This window comes from Phalacrocorax carbo, chromosome 18, assembly GCF_963921805.1.
Source record: "Phalacrocorax carbo chromosome 18, bPhaCar2.1, whole genome shotgun sequence".
NCBI lineage: Eukaryota > Metazoa > Chordata > Aves > Suliformes > Phalacrocoracidae > Phalacrocorax > Phalacrocorax carbo.
This window is the reverse complement of record NC_087530.1, coordinates 11218650-11233599: the sequence shown is the minus strand read 5'-3', so window position 1 is coordinate 11233599 and position 14950 is coordinate 11218650. Positions and strand designations below refer to the sequence as shown.

At 55.6% G+C, this 14950-nt stretch overlaps 1 protein-coding gene across 4 annotated transcripts; it reads left to right on the top strand.

Annotated features, from left to right (window-relative positions):
* The first annotated feature begins 1871 nt into the window (after window positions 1–1871).
* Window positions 1872–11718, top strand: TOR4A (torsin family 4 member A). 4 transcript variants are annotated; one of them, XM_064468643.1, is made up of 2 exons: window positions 1872–2009; window positions 8847–11718. In XM_064468643.1, the coding sequence occupies exon 2, from the start codon at window positions 8886–8888 to the stop codon at window positions 10452–10454; it is 1569 nt and encodes a 522-aa protein (XP_064324713.1). In that variant the 5' UTR covers window positions 1872–2009; window positions 8847–8885; the 3' UTR covers window positions 10455–11718. The 4 variants fall into 4 exon arrangements, with proteins under 4 accessions (XP_064324713.1, XP_064324711.1, XP_064324714.1 ...); XM_064468641.1 differs by lacking the exon at window positions 1872–2009 and adding an exon at window positions 4699–4942; XM_064468644.1 differs by lacking the exon at window positions 1872–2009 and adding an exon at window positions 4858–4946.
* Window positions 11719–14950: the final 3232 nt, after the last annotated feature.

Below are 14950 nucleotides of genomic sequence, written 5' to 3'. Positions count from 1 at the left end.
TCCAATGTAAAAAACTGTGTGACCCCCAAATCCTCCCGGGCACAGGAACGCGGGCTGCTGGCCCCGGCACCCGCCCCACCTGCCGCCCTGGTGCTGAGCCTGGCCGTCGCCTTTCGATGCAACCACAACCTTCCTGGTGGCCTCACAACACCGCCGAGGCCGGCATGTGAGGGGCTGAAGCTGCCAAGCTCATTTTTCTTTGGTGTTTGTCCCCGTCCTCCCGTATCCCCCCCCCTTTTTTTATCGTTTTAGTGAGGTGGAGATGGAGCTCAGCTGGAGGCCAAAGAAGCAGCCAATTTAAATTGGGTTTTAGGAGCTGTCATCTGGACCGGTGCTCCTTGAATTGCTTTAAAAAAAGAAATGAGATAAAAATTCTGCTTTCCCTCAAAACCAGCGGTTGTCCTCATTTACCTTGGTCTATTTATAAACTGTTTAGAAGGGCCACGATAACCCAAGCAGGATGCGGTGTCCTACAAGGGACGTTCTCCGGCCCACAGATAAACTGTTTGGGTTATTTAGGATGTGTTAAAGCAGGGCTGCTTACAAAGGTTGGAAATTTTTGCTAAGAGTGAGATTGAGAAGAGCGCGGTGTCTGGCTTGATGGCCCCAGGGCCGGATCCTGCCCAGGGAGCCACGGATCTGCTGCTGGCTTTGCACTGAGCTTGCTGCTGTTCGTGCGTCTTGCTGATGCGCCAGGTTTAGGATGCAGGAGGGCTGACAGTGCGGAGGGACCCCGTGGGAGCAAGGGGCTGGAGCAGCAGCAGAAATTCAGGGCAGATCAAGACCCGGTGGGTGATGCACAAGGGAAAAAACCCACCCAGCAGCCCAAGCTATCGGACCGTGGCTGTGGCGTCAGGGCAGCCGGTAGCGCTGCAACAAGGGCAGCTTGATGCTGAGAAAAAGGACCTCTGGGTCTGGAAATGATCTTGTGGGGCCAGATCCTGTACACGATGCCTGCCAGGGGCTGCTGCCTCCCCGTCAGCTTGGGCAGCCCGACGCCAAGGAAGCTGCTGCCCACCATCGATCTGATTATTTTATTATATACTTTTATTCTTCCCTTTCTGGAGATGCAGGAGGGCTGGCTCCGAGGTCGGGGGCTGCTCGGGGGTTTCTGTATCCCCACTTGGGTACCATTTCCCCCTCTCTACTTGCAGGCTCTCACTTTCTGTTTCAGGGGGCCCTGCCTGCTCCAGGCTTCGTATCCATGGGGTGTATTTCTGACCTTTACATACATTTTCCCGGCAGCTCCGAGCCTGTGACCTTTTCAGCCTTCTTTAGCTTCTTTTTTTGACAGATTTCCTCCTTTTTTGCAGGGTTTTTCCAGGCAAGGCCGGCACTGTGGGTATGGGAAGCCCCTGTCCCAGTGCTGCCAGGGCTCACCCTGGACCCATTCTGGGCTCTCAGCTCCTGCAGCCACCCCCCACCCCCCAGAGGGACCTTTTCCCCCAGGGATCCCCTTGCCTTATTCTGGCTTCCCAGGGGCATGGAGAGGCCGGGAGCTTCTGCATGTGTCCAGGTTGCAGCTGCTGCTAATCAGCTCTGGAGGTGTTTCAGCTAAAAAGGCGAGGTGCAGAAAAATAAAGGGTGGGGGGAAATCTTTAATTGTTGTTTAAGCTGGTGCCCAGCCGTGAGGGGCCGTGCAGCTCTCCTGACCTCTGGCGATGCTTTCTGGTGGGTACCAAAACCAGGGGCTGCCCATCACTTGTGGGTAGCCAAACCAGTGGGTGCTGGTCAGTGATTGGTACCAAAACCTCGGCTTGGAGGTCACTGTCTCCCCGTCCCTGGGGCTTTCTTGCCCCTTTTCCCCCGGGGTGCCCCACGGCGGGGCAGAGCTGCGGGAGAGGCTGTGTTTGCGCAGGATTTGCATTCGTGGCTCTGCAGGAAGGGCCGTGGCACCCGCGGCCGCTCCTCACCGATCCCGGCCCAGCAGCCGTTTCCTCCCTTCGTGGGGCCTGGCCGGGGGGGACCAGCCTCAGCAGCAACAGGGACGCCGGGCTTGTGACCCCGAGGTGAGTGGGGGTGACTTGGGGTTGGGGGGAGAGAGGGCTGGCCCCGATCCACACTTCTTCTGCCCCTGCACTAGACCTCCCCGCTTGCATACAGCCCCCACCCCACTGCAGTGCCCCATTGCATGTGTACAGCCCCCGCAGTGTAGTGCCCCAATGCACAGGCATGGACCCCCCAGCTGCACTGCCCCCCTGCACACACACGGCACCCCACAGCCCCCTGCTGTGACCTGGTCCCCCCCAGTTCAGAGCCTCCCACACACAGCTCCCCTGTCGCGCTGCCCCGATGCCACGCAGCCCTCCCCATTGCACGCGGGGGCCCCCCAGTGCGCTGCTCCCCCACCTGCACACAGACGCCCATTGCAATGCCCCCTTGCAGCCCCCCCATCCCATTGCATCGCCCCAGTGCCTGCACGTGCCCCCCCCCAGGATATCCCCTCCCCGTGGCACCCAGCAGCATGGCAGCCTGCTCCCCCCACTCTGGGGTGCTGGAGGTCCCTCAAAGCCCCGCAGCCCCCACCCAGGGGCCATGGCAGTGGCAGCATCACAAAGAGGTATTTCGGCCAGGGACATGAGGGGGGGCTGTTTTCCATGGTCCTGTCCCCACCTGCCCGATGCGCCACGCCGGAGGGATGTCCCCTCGTGGGACACCTTTTGGTGCCAGTGATGTCCCTGCCCCATCCTCCTGCTCCCCACAGGCGCCCCCCCCCCCCCCCCCCCCACTTTTTTGGCAGCTACCCCGGACTGAGCAGATGATTTCGGAGGCCGGTTGGTGTTGACACCGTGACAGTGTCCCCAGCTGCAAGTGCCAGCCCTGTATCACCCTGTGTGCCTCACCCTGTCACCCACACGGGCACCCCGTGTCCCCTGGGTCGGACAGCAGCTGGTGGTGGCCATGCTGCCGCACACGGGTCCCTGTCCCCATGCACCACTGAGCCCCCCCAACACCGCGAGGGTCCCACGCAGGTCAGTCCCACGTCCCCACCATAACCAGGAACTTACCACCCTCTGCTCCGGCCGTGGTCCCCAACATCTCTCGCTGTCCCTGTGGCTTGGGAAGGATTTAGAAACCCTATTGCACGGGCAGGGTGAGCATCCCTTGTGAGCACACTGAGCCCTGCTTCCACCCTCCCTTGGGTTCCTGCTGCGTTTTGGAGGCTTCTTGGCCCCCCAGCACCCCGGGGACACTTGGGATGGCTCGTGCTCCTTCACAATTACAGCAATACCTTTTTCTTTTCTGGGCTGTTGAGGTTTGCTAACAGCCTTCAGGTGGTGGCTGGGAGCTTCTTGCTCCTCTAATTGCTTCTTTTAGGGTTTTTGGGGGGCATTGCTTTTAGTTTTTTAAATGATGTTCAACCATGCTGCTTGGACAAAGCTTTTCCCTTGCAAAAACCTGAATTAGCCAGAAAAACCTCTGTTTTCATGGCTGCTCCCAAAATGCCTGCCCAAGCTCTTCCTGAAGGGACCCCAGCTCGGGGTCAGCCCTGCCAAGCTTCCTGACTCTGAGAGCAGCTCCCAGCCGCTCTGTGCCAGTGGCCATCCTCCAGCTAAGCTCCTGTGCCTTCGTGACACAGAAATCCCCACATTTGCAAGGATTTGTTAGGCAAATCCCCCTGGCCGCAGTGGAGGCACATCTGGCCACCCAGCACTGGTCTGGAGAGACCTTGTGGATCTCCAGGCTGGGGTGACCCTGCTCAGAGCATCCCCTCCCCATGGAGATGTGGAGACCCTCATGTGCATCACAGCCAGGGTGGGATTTGCACTGTGACGGTCCAAAACACCCCAAACTGGAAGGGTTTTCCCACCCCACCCTCCCGCCCCCCGTTTTTGGTCCTGGGCAGCCACTTTCTGAGGGAGTGAGTTCCAGCTGGGGTTTTATCCAAAAATAGGAGCTTGGTCAGCAAGACAACGCTTCGGGGCTGCTCTGGCTTCGCCAAATGGCCTTGTTTTTCAGGGAAAAGCTTTGGCCAGGTTGTGCAAGCACAGGTGAGAGGCAGGGGGGGTCTGGGTGGGTTTGGTAGGGCTAAAGGAAAGTTGAGCTGCAGGTGGAGGTGAGGAGGAGCTGCGTGATGAGCCTCGGCACCGCCGGGTACGGAAAAACCCCGCTGCTTCCTCATTCTCTCCTATTGCAGCTGATGGAAGAAGCGGCTTTTCCCCAGGGAGTTTTTATGCAGCAAGGGCTCGGGGTGCCCACGCCAGCTCTTCCAGAGGCCAGTCCCATGCAGCCTGGCCCAGCCATCCCCTCGTCCCTCTGCCGTGGGGCTGTGAAGGGGCCAAAAGCCTCCGTGGGGTGGGGGTGGCTGGGGGCAGTGGAGCAGGAGCCCAGGGACAGACAAATCAGCTACTCTGGATTTGCTATTTTTTTTCCAGACTCACTATCTTTTATGGACTCACAATTTTTTCCCAGATTCCCTCTATTTTCTGCTTTCCCTGTTTTCCTTGCTGGGAAGGAACCTCGTCCCCGAGCTGCACCAGTACTGGGTCAGCCCAGATAACCTCTCTTCGCAGCATCACTGCTTTGATCTTCACTGGTGACGGGCTCCGGGCTAATTACACCCCAGAGGGTGGGGATGTTTTGCCCAGACTCAGGGCTTTCGAGGCCACACAGGCGATGAGCTCATCCTGCTGCCCCGTCCCTGTCCTGCTGCGGCTGCCTGGGATTCGTGTTTCTCTGCACGATGCCGCTGTGACGGCAGCTGCCGAGGAGGGCTTTGAGTGAGAGGGGGGAGAGAAAACCAGCTGGTGGCGGCCGTCCGGTGGTGCGGGGAGAAGGAAGTGCTGCCACGGGCCACTCCTCTTTGCCATTTCCTCTCCGCGGTTGGGTCTTTGTACGGATGAGAGAGCGGGGGGAAGAAGAGCAGCCGGCCCGTCCGAGGCCGGAGGCTGGGCTCAGCGGCCGAAGGAGAGCACCGGCGGCCGGCCCCGAGGGAGACGCTGTGGGTAACTGTGCTTGGTTCGGCTCCCCCGTCCCGCTCCCCACCCCGTGGGGGGTCACTGGGGCACCCCTTGGCCTTGGCTACTTCGAGCTCCATTCCCACCACTGCTTCCTGCTCATCCCCAGTTGGTGCCTTTCCACCAAAAACTGCCCTGGTTTTGTGGGGACCCTCCTGTTCCTGCCATTTCTGGATGCTCCAGGCTCTTCCCCTCTGCTTGTTGCCTTTCCCATTGGTCTTGGTCTTTAGGGCTCAGCAAAAAATTTGGGCTGGGAGTGGGGCTGGTGGGGTTTGGTGGCAAGCAGGCTTTTGGGGTGGTGCAGGTGGGTTTGGCATTGCCCTGGCTATCACTGCTGCGCTGTGTTTTTGGGGAGGGCGAACACCTGCACGATCCAAACTAAGTGAATCGCATTTCTCAGCTTGTTTCCAAGCGGTGCGCCCAGTAAGCTGCAGCTCGGGGTGCTGGGGCCATGCCCTGCACTGGGGCCGTGCTGGCCTCTGCCACTATCCAGGATTTCTGCTCCCGGCCACTGATGCTGTTTGATCCGCGACCCCCACTGCGAGGGGACATTTTGCTCTGCTTTTCCCCCTGGAAATGCTCAGTTTTGCCACTTTCGGCGGCAGGATCAGCCTTTGGGATTTTCCAGCTGGTCCCTTTTCCCAGCAGCTTTGCTAACCCAAAGAGTTTGGGGTGCAGCTCCGTCCTCTCCAATGCCATCCTCGGGATTCAGCAGCTGGCACTTTAACTGGGGACACCTTTCTCCAGCTGGTGTCAGGTTGATTACTCCTGCAGACCAGATGCTTTCTACCCGCGAATGCTGTCTGCCCAGAGGCTGTCCCCATCCCGCTCCCCTCCCGGCCTGGCTGCCTCCGTCTGCCCACACAGGCTCGTCTGTTGTGGAAACCCTGTTTTAGCAGGAACAGGGTGACACAGGAATGCAAATGTTAGAAGGGAAGAGTTAAAGGAGGAAAGCTGGAGTTTTCTCAGGAGCATTTCCAAGAGCTAAGTGCAAGCGTCCCCATGGTGTTGCCAGACTCAGCACAGAGCAGCGACTAACGGTGTTTACACGAGCACTTGTGATGCTGCAGACCTAACCGTCGGGTTCTTTTTCCTATTGTTTTCACCAAACATTTAATTAAGTTGCTGAAAGTGCACCTCTGCAGGCTGGCAGCGCTGCTGGGCTGGCACAGCTGCCTGCCCCGGCCCCGATCCGATGTTGAGCAGGCAGGGGCTGCTCTTAGCAAATTAGAGTCCTATGTAAATACCAGCAGGTAATAGGAACTGAGTCATGGTATTAGTAGTATTATTATATGCATGACTGGACAGATTTCTTGCTGAAGATGGGATTTGGTCTCTCTGCCCTGACTCGCTCAGCTCATCTGGAGTGTTGGGCATCCCGTGCCGGTGGGATGGGGATGTGCTTTTGGGCTCTTGGCTTTTGGGAAAGAGGGTCGGTGGCATCTCCCAGCTAATGAATGCCTGGTCCTTGCCGGTTTCCATCAGCCTCGCGGGGGCCTTGGGCTCCCCACGTGGACACAGTGGTGGTAGGAGAGTTGGCTCCAGGCTGCGAGGAGCTGAACTGCTTCATGCTTCTGCCGGGGCTACAGATGGGCAGGATGGGGTGGCATCCTGCTGTATGTTGGCAGCATCCACGGGGCACCGTTGGGGATATCTTGCTTTTTACTGCCAGTGTCTGTCTGCTCCCTAAACCTTTTCCCATAAACTCCCACAGCTCTCCCCTGGCATTTAAGCAACCCCCTCCTACACCTGCATGGGTTTGGGGCTGTGAAAACACCACATGTTTGTGTCGATGTGTGCTATGGCCTGGAGGGCTGTCCTGGCCCCAGGCCAAGCTCTGTGGTGTCTCTGCTCCCTAGGGACCCCGGTGTGTGGTGGTCTGTGCTGTAGGGGCTGCTCCCCAGTGGCTTTGGGGACAGCCATCCTGTTGGGGACCTTCAGGTGGTGTGTGAGCAAGGCGAAGCATGCAAGATGGCAAGAAGCAAAGGTGTGACCCCAGGGTGCCGTGGGGACAACCCAGGGTTCCCGGGGCATCCCTGGCAGTGGCATGCCTGGCAGTGGTGGCCCCAGCCCTCCTGCCCAGTGCACCTGCTTGCAGGAATCTCGTCTGGCTGGTTTCACTCTGGGCACGGCCAAATCCTGCACACCATCAACGATTAGCGCTGGGGAGTTGCTCGCCCCAGCTCGGTTCCCATGATGAACTGGCTGCCGGCACATGGTCCAGAAATCAACTTGTCCCCATGGTGGGGTGAAGGCTTCGCTGTGTGCCCCGCCATTTCAGAGGAGCCGGGAAGGGAGCAGGGCGAAGCGAGGAGGCGGCTGGGAGCGTTTCCCAGCGCCTGCGACTCCCCTGGCTGCCCTTTCGTTCGCTGCGTGCTGTCAGGCGGCCGCCTGCGTCAGCCCTGCGGTGGGGGGAAGTAAAACCTTCGCCAGAGCATGACGTTTTGCAGGTTAGTAACTTCCTGCTGAGCTGAAGCGAGTTAATAACAAACCCTTCAGGGACCTCTTCCTCCTCCCCAGAGACGCAGTGCTTTTGGTAAAACCTAGAGTTGATTTTTCTGGGCGGCCAATGAAAGCGGCTTTCCTTGCCCTGCCCGTGCGGGCTTCCTGCTCTTGGGGTTGGCAATGTCACCGTGGCAAACTGTCCCCTTGCGTCAGTGCTGCTGTGGCCCAGAGCAGCAGGGAAATGTCCTCCCGCTGTGACACAGCTTCTGCCACCACCGGCTTGGTGCTGGGCAGGGATGGAACTGACCCGGTGCGGCAGCACGTGGAGGCGGTTGTGCGCGGGGTCCTGCTGCGTGGCCTCATCCAGGCCTAGAGAGCTGTTTTCTCCTGGGGGCTTCCCTGCTGGGTCTATGCCTCTTGTCATCTCGTCCCGCTGCCGGAGTACAGCCTCTCCTCTTCCTCCTTGTTCGACAGTTGAGGTTTGTCCATCCATTCTCCATGCAGACAGCGATTCTCATGGATGTTCATGTCCCCACACTCTCCTGTGTGCTCTGGGGTCTTGCGTGGGAAGGACGCAGCGGCTGCCGTGTGTCCAGGGGTGCACGTGAAGGACCGTGGGGGCAGGAGGGTCGGGGTGCTGCGGGGCAGCCCGGCTCCTCTCCCCACAGCTGTGTGCTGCTGGCAGGCTTACTCACAACCATGTCGGTTCTCTGCAACCTGTCTGAGCCCTGCCATCGGGGGAAGCCTGGGGAGCTGCGGGACGAGGGCTGAGCGCTGGCTGGATGCTGCCCTTGCCTCCTCTCCCTGCTGGCAGCGCCCGGTGTTGCCTGGCGTCCCCATTGGCACAGCCAGGAAAAATCCCGCCCGAGCAAGATGCCACCACAACCTGCACGGCCCAGGCGTTCCTGCAGCAAGTTCCTCCCATGCACCTTCCACACCCCGAAAGGTCTCCGCAGGTGTAGGAGTGCCTGTTTTCTATGGGGTGCGCGCATGCTGATGCGGAGGATTGGTTTTGTGTCTTGCCTATATTTAGCAGATGTAAGGCAATAGGACGGGGCAACTCTGGTTCGGACCACGGGTCTGTCTGTCTGTCTGGGGCCCTGCCTCTTGCTCATGGGAGCAGCACGTAGCAGAGCTTTGGCTCCAGCCAGCTCTGAGCTTTCCTTCTGCGTGTGAAGGCAGGGTTGGTTTTGTGATATGTGTGGATTTGCATTTATTTACACTGAATTTCATCTGTAGTTTTACATGTCTAGAGCATCTTCCAGACAGTTAGCTTAGGTGTGAAAGTCTCTCTCTGCCCCCTTGCCATTGCTGATTGCTACAGGTAACCGTTCTGCCTATTAGAAAGTAGGGTATGTGTCTAATTCGGCTGTTATTGGTTACTTCCTGATCTTACAAAGATTAATTTTACAATGTCTTTTTTTTTTTTTTTTTTTTTTTTAGAAAGAAGATAATGTGAATGGGCTGGAAGAACCAGACGAGATGGACAGAGAGCTGCCCTGCACTGGGGTGGATGGAGAAGTGTCCTCTGCCACGGAGGATCTGGGAGGAGAGATGCCCTGTGCGGAGAGCGGTACTGAAGGAGATGTGTCCTGTGCTGAAAGTGATGCAGAAGGAGAGATGCCCTGTGCTGAGACCAACACAAAAGAAGAGGCACATCCTGCTGAGAGCAGCGTGGAAGGAGAGATGCCCGGCACTGACAGCGATGGGGGAAGGGGGATGCCTTGTGCCAAGAGTGATGCAAAAGAAGAGGAATCTTCCTGTGAGAGTGATGGGGAGGAAGTACCGGATACTGGACTCCCTGCTGCTTCAAAGAAAATGTCTTCTATTTCTTCTCCCTTGCGAGCAATCATCCGCCTGCGACAACGATACCGCGTGCAAAAGAAAAGCCGTCTGCATTTAGAGCTCCCTCGAGAAAAGTCTTCAGAGCTTGTCCATACGAGGCTGCTTCAGAGGCAGCTTTCCCTGAACCGGACTAGCCTGTATGGTGCTTCCATGTCCTTCTTTAATCAGACCGGCTTGGAAACTTCCCAGTACTTCACCTTTGACACATCTGTGGAGCAGTATGCTATGAAAAAATGCAGGCGGAAAAAGAATCGAAGGAAATCTAGGGTAGTACTTTATCCAGATAAAACAAAAAGATACCTTCCAACAGAGGAGAAGAGCAAGGCCAAACGCTGCCTCCTCTTGCTCATTGTCATTATCTTCTTCCAGATTCTCAATGCAATAGAGAACCTGGATGATAACCTCCAAAAATACGACCTAGATGGTTTGGAGAAAACAATGCACCGGGAAGTATTCGGGCAGAAGGTTGCTGTGGAAAGTATTATGGAATTATTGAAAGACTATCTGGCTACCCACATGCACAACAAGCCTCTAGTAATCTCTTTAAATGGCCCGACAGGAGTTGGGAAGAGTCATGTTGGCTGGCTGCTGGCCAAACATTTTCGTTCTGTCATGGACAATGACTTCGTGCTTCAGTACTTTGTTATGCATCACTGCCCCAGCGGGGTGGCTCCTCTTACTTGTGAAATAGATTTGTCTAAGAAGATTTCTGACATGGTTACAAGAGCTGAAATAGAAGAGAAGATACCAGTGTTTATTCTGGATGAGGTTGAACTCATGTCTCCAGTCCTGCTGGATACTCTCAGCCGATTCTTTCAACCCAATCAAACCAATGAGTTCCTCAATGCCATCTACATTTTAATAAGCAACATAGGAGGTAGTGAAATAACAAAGTTTGTTATCCAGAATGCATCTGCTGAGCTTTTGCATCAGCAAAGGGGAGTTGAAGAACTGCTGAGCATCGTCCAGCCAGTGCTGATCAACACCCACCCCCTCTGGAAATCTGCAGACATCATCCCATTTGTTCTTCTGGAGAAGACTCATGTCATAAACTGCTTCCTAGAGGAGATGAGGAGGGAAGGGCTGTATCCCGACCAGAAGCATATTGAAAATTTAGCAAGTCAGCTCAGTTACTACACTACAGGGGACAAGCAGTACTCCAGCACGGGCTGCAAGCAGGTTGTGGCCAAAGTCAACCTGCTGTAGTGACTTACTGCAGAGGCCAAGTCCTGCTCTCACGATTCGCAAAATTCTGGGCTTATGGAGGAGTACGTTACAGCAGGCTGTGGTCAGGGTAGCCTTTCTCAGGCCTGCACTGGCTCTGTCCTGGGCGACGTAGGGGGACGGCAGCCCTGGATCCTCTGCAACATGGTCTCTCTTCTCCTCCAGATGCTTCACTTGTTCCTAATGTTCTGTGAATAAGGCCCCAGCAACAAAGCCCAAGCAACCTCCCATTAATTGCAAGATGCTTTGTTCCTCACATGCTCATTTGGGATACTTTGTCATTAAGAAGTTGTGAGATGAGACCAGACGCTGTGGGATATAAACAGTAGGAGTAAATAGTCACTGGGCTACTGCCTCTGAAGTACATGTAGCTGTGTCTTACTCCTTCTCCAGGCTCACAGTCTTCAGCTCTTTGCTTTTCTTGGCCCTGGCTGGTGTTGGGCAGAGCAGAGGCCGTGCTGGACACCTGGGAGAATTGCGAGATTTTGTGGCTCCTCATTCCCCAAAAAGTGTGGGCACTCAGAGCTCTGCTTTCTCCAGCTCCTACGTGACCGCGAGCTCTGGAGACTGTTTTTTGGACCTGTTCCTGAGTTCTTGCTCTTCTGAGCTCATACCTGAGCTCACCTTTGGCACCTCCAGTGAGATTTCTGCCCTGCAAGTCTGTTTAGGCTTGCCTTGAAGACTGCTCAGCTGTGCCAGCCAGTGCAGAAATAACCACCGATTGTTTCAGGGCTGGTGGTGGCAACTTGTCCTGAGAGCTCTTCTGCATTTTCCTTCTGGGTACACTTCACCACGCTCATTATCTAGAAAGCCCAAAATAGCAACTGACATATATTAAGCAACACACACTGGAGAAGACAATTTGGGCTGTCTGGGCCAAGTGCAGTGGGAATCCTGGGCTTGTTCCCAGTCCTGCAAGGCCAAGAAGAGGTTCTTTACCATTGAGACCCAGGGGAGAGCATGCTGCATGGAAGCACCTCAGGAAAAGCACATGTCCTTGTTTTGAGCAGGCAAACTGAGCAGATATTTATGATATTGCTTTTTCAGGTTTTGGTTTTGTGCCTAAGTCCCCTTCTACAATTTGCTGTGAATCACCATATACATAATCCTGTGGATGTTTTCACTGATTTTTGATTTGCCTCTTTCTAATTGTTGGTCTCCAAAGACTTCAGTTACAAACTCCTGCTTCCAGAGCTATTGTCAGGAATAAATCCAAACTATCCTGAATAAAATAATTCAAAGTACATTTCCTTTATTTGACTGAAATGTGGTTTTCCTCCCAAATTTCTCTTCTGGACCAATGTAGGTGCACTGCCATGCCTGTGCGTCCCGGTGGCTCGGACTGGGAGCAAGGGCTTTGCTGTGTGGTTTTTGCAGACCACCTTGATGCAGAGTATGTGTGCAGCTCCTCAGGGTATGCTCATGTTAAGCCACATCCAAAACCCACACAGTGCAGCAGTGCCAAAAGCTGTGTGCCACACAGCTCCTCCAACCCCCAGAGCCAGGCGGGGGGGGACTAGGCAGGAGACCAGGGAACTGTGTCTTTGGCTGAGATGACGCTGGGCTGGAAAGCCTGTCCATGGTTTTTCCTCTTGAAATTATCCAGTGGAGAAGCCTTTTTCTCCTGCAGAACAGCCCGTGAGAGCAGCTGGGCAGAAAGCAGGAAGGGCTGCTTGTGAAGCTTATGGGACGGGCTCTGAGTGAAACTAAGCCACCTTCTAGCCGCAAGTGTCCGCAAAAAGCAATGTGTGTGAGCTGGTTTCCATAGCTTAGTGACACTTTACTACCAGGACAGTTAATATGTTTTTATCTTGGATAAGAAACAGAAACAACTCGGACCAGGATTCCCTTCCTCGTCCAGCTGGGAGAGGGACAGAGCTTATTTCTGGTTTCTTCTACCAAAGTCTCTTGTTTCTGGGAGAGGAACTCAAAGCCCGAAGAATATGACAGGAGAGGTGAATGTCACCCACACTGACTGGGTTTGGGAGCTAAAAAGCCATCATTGTCTACAGTGCCGGGCTGCAGGGGTGCTGCCGAAGCAGGCACCCATGGGCACTGGATTGCAGATGGCTTTGGTCGTGGCGTCAGGACTGGCAGCAGCGCTGATGACAGTGCTGCCTTCACAAGGGAGGATTTCGGGCTTCCAAGGGCTATGCAAGTGGCTGTAGGTACTGTGGGGATGCCTGTGTTGTTTTGGAGGGGATTTAGACTTGGGTTTGGATGTCTGCACTTGCGGTCTGCCCACAGGGTGTTCAGTTGTGCCAGAGGTCCCTGGGTGCCTTTGCACCGTCATCCCGTGCGAGAGAGGAGGGTGACTTCAAGTGGAGCTGAGCATCTGCAGAGCTTGTTTTCATCCCGCTAAGATTCACCTGCCCTTAACCAGAGGTCTCAACCCTGACACAAGCGAGGTCCTTCAGTTTTGCTGAGGCACCAGCCCATGCCTTTGTAGCTCCCAGAGCTGCATGCTGGGTGCTCTGTGCTCACCCTGAGCAGCTCAGCACCCTTGGGCTCAGCCGTGTAGGGCTCCTCATGCCTCTGCTCAGGGATTCCGGGGACACACTGCACTGTCTTGCCTCCCCCTCCACCTCACCCCACTTCTGCGCATCAGCTCCATCCCAAAGCAAAGCTGTCCCAACTCTCTTGCAAAAGCCATGGGGTGTGCAGGCACCATGTGCACCTTGAAGACCTGCCAAGGTCTTTGCCTCCCACAAAGCTCTCAGTGCTAAGAAGTGGGGCTCAGCTTTCTGCTGCATGAAGATCACCTCATCCCTCGGCCAGTGCTGGAGAGGACGATCTGGCCAGTGCTGCACAAATGCCAGCCCTCCCCACATTCCCAGCCCACACAGCAGCTTGTACTCTGGAGGGCTTCATGAGAAAGCAAGGGAACCTCCAGGCCATGGAGAGGGCTCTCCCTTACAGAATATAAGGATGTCTGGCCAGGTTGTCCCTAGTCCCAACTTACCCCAGGACTTGGATCCCAGCTCAAATGGGTCTTCAGGTTGTCCCCAACCCCAATCTCCCCCAGGATCCCAGCTTAGACATCTGTCCATAATGTCCCCGGTCCCCAGGCTGCCCTGAGATCCTCTGCAAAGCCACCAGCCCTGCCAAGTGCTTTCAAGGCAGTGGAGCTGGCACATGGGTGATCTGCAGTGCTGAGCACCAGGAGCCCAATGGCTCATTTCTCAATGCTGTGTGCAAAGGAAGCTGGTCTAAGGGAAAGGAACATCCAAGAAGATTTACACATCATAGTCTCCCAAAATGGCTGTGCCAGGACCACTGAGGTTCTCCACAGGAGTGCACAGGAGCACTCTCATGCCGCCTCAGAGCCAGGAGAACCTCTCTGAGGCGTTCCTCATCACCGTAGCTGCTCCTACACATACCTGGCCAAGCCCACACTGCAGCACACTGCTGAAGGGCCAGGGTGATGCCCCCAGCTTCAGAAGTAAACACATCCTCCTGCAGCACACCTGAGGCTGGAATTTGGGGAGCAAACCACAAAGAGCATGGTGTTTGTCCTTGGTCCTACTCTGTCTCTTGGAGGCTTGGATGCTCCTGGCACAGGACCCAAGGCTTTCCTGGAGAGCTTTTTCTCAACAGGTATGGCTGAGATGAAGGTGTGTGGTAACGTGCTTTTGCTAGAGACTTTGTCCTCATTAGCCAGATGTGGATTTCTTTATTCTGTTGGCTTTTCCTGGGGAAAATGCAGTTTGAGCTGGAAGAATGGGTTAGAAGCTGAAGGATGGAGAAACCCCCCCTGTGTTGGGGCGCTCAGACTGCTGCTCCTGCTCTTCTGCACAGCCAAGCTGTGAATTGAAGGGCTGGTAGACAGCCTGGACTCCCTCACTTTGCAAGCATTGCACACATCTCCCCTGAGCTGTCAGCTCCCTTTGCCCAGTTGAAGGCTTGCTTTCTTCCAGTAGCGCTTGGCTACAGGTGTCACAGCATGCCAGGACGGCTGGTCCCGTAGGGCCAAGCCACCAGGATGGGTCACCCTCCTGTTGCCAGCTCTTGCTTCCTAAAGCGCCGTGCACTCAGGAGTGGGTAGAGCACCCGACGGAGTAGGGGGACTGCAGAGAGTACGGTGCAATGTTGTCCCTAGCCTCACCCATCTGTAAGGGATCTCTTCAGCCCTTCTTTACTCTTAATATCTTCTTCATAATTAAAAGATCTAGAAAGATGACTTTGTAGGAGATATTGCTAGGGATAAAAAGAACCACATGTCTGTCCTGCGCCTCCGTCCAGCTCCCCTGGATTCCCCAGGTGAATGGGGGCTGCCTGAAGCGTGGGACCTGCCACATATATCTGCTACAAGGTGGCTGTAGGTGGCACTGGGAAGGCTTCCTTGGCTGGCAAGAGCTCTTCCTGAGTCAGGCACACCCTCCTCTTGCACTTGGAGCAGTGATTTATGAAAAGCAGCCCCCACCCTGCTGCAGGCATGGCACTGCATTTGGCCTCAAGCAAAGCACAGCTGGTTCAGT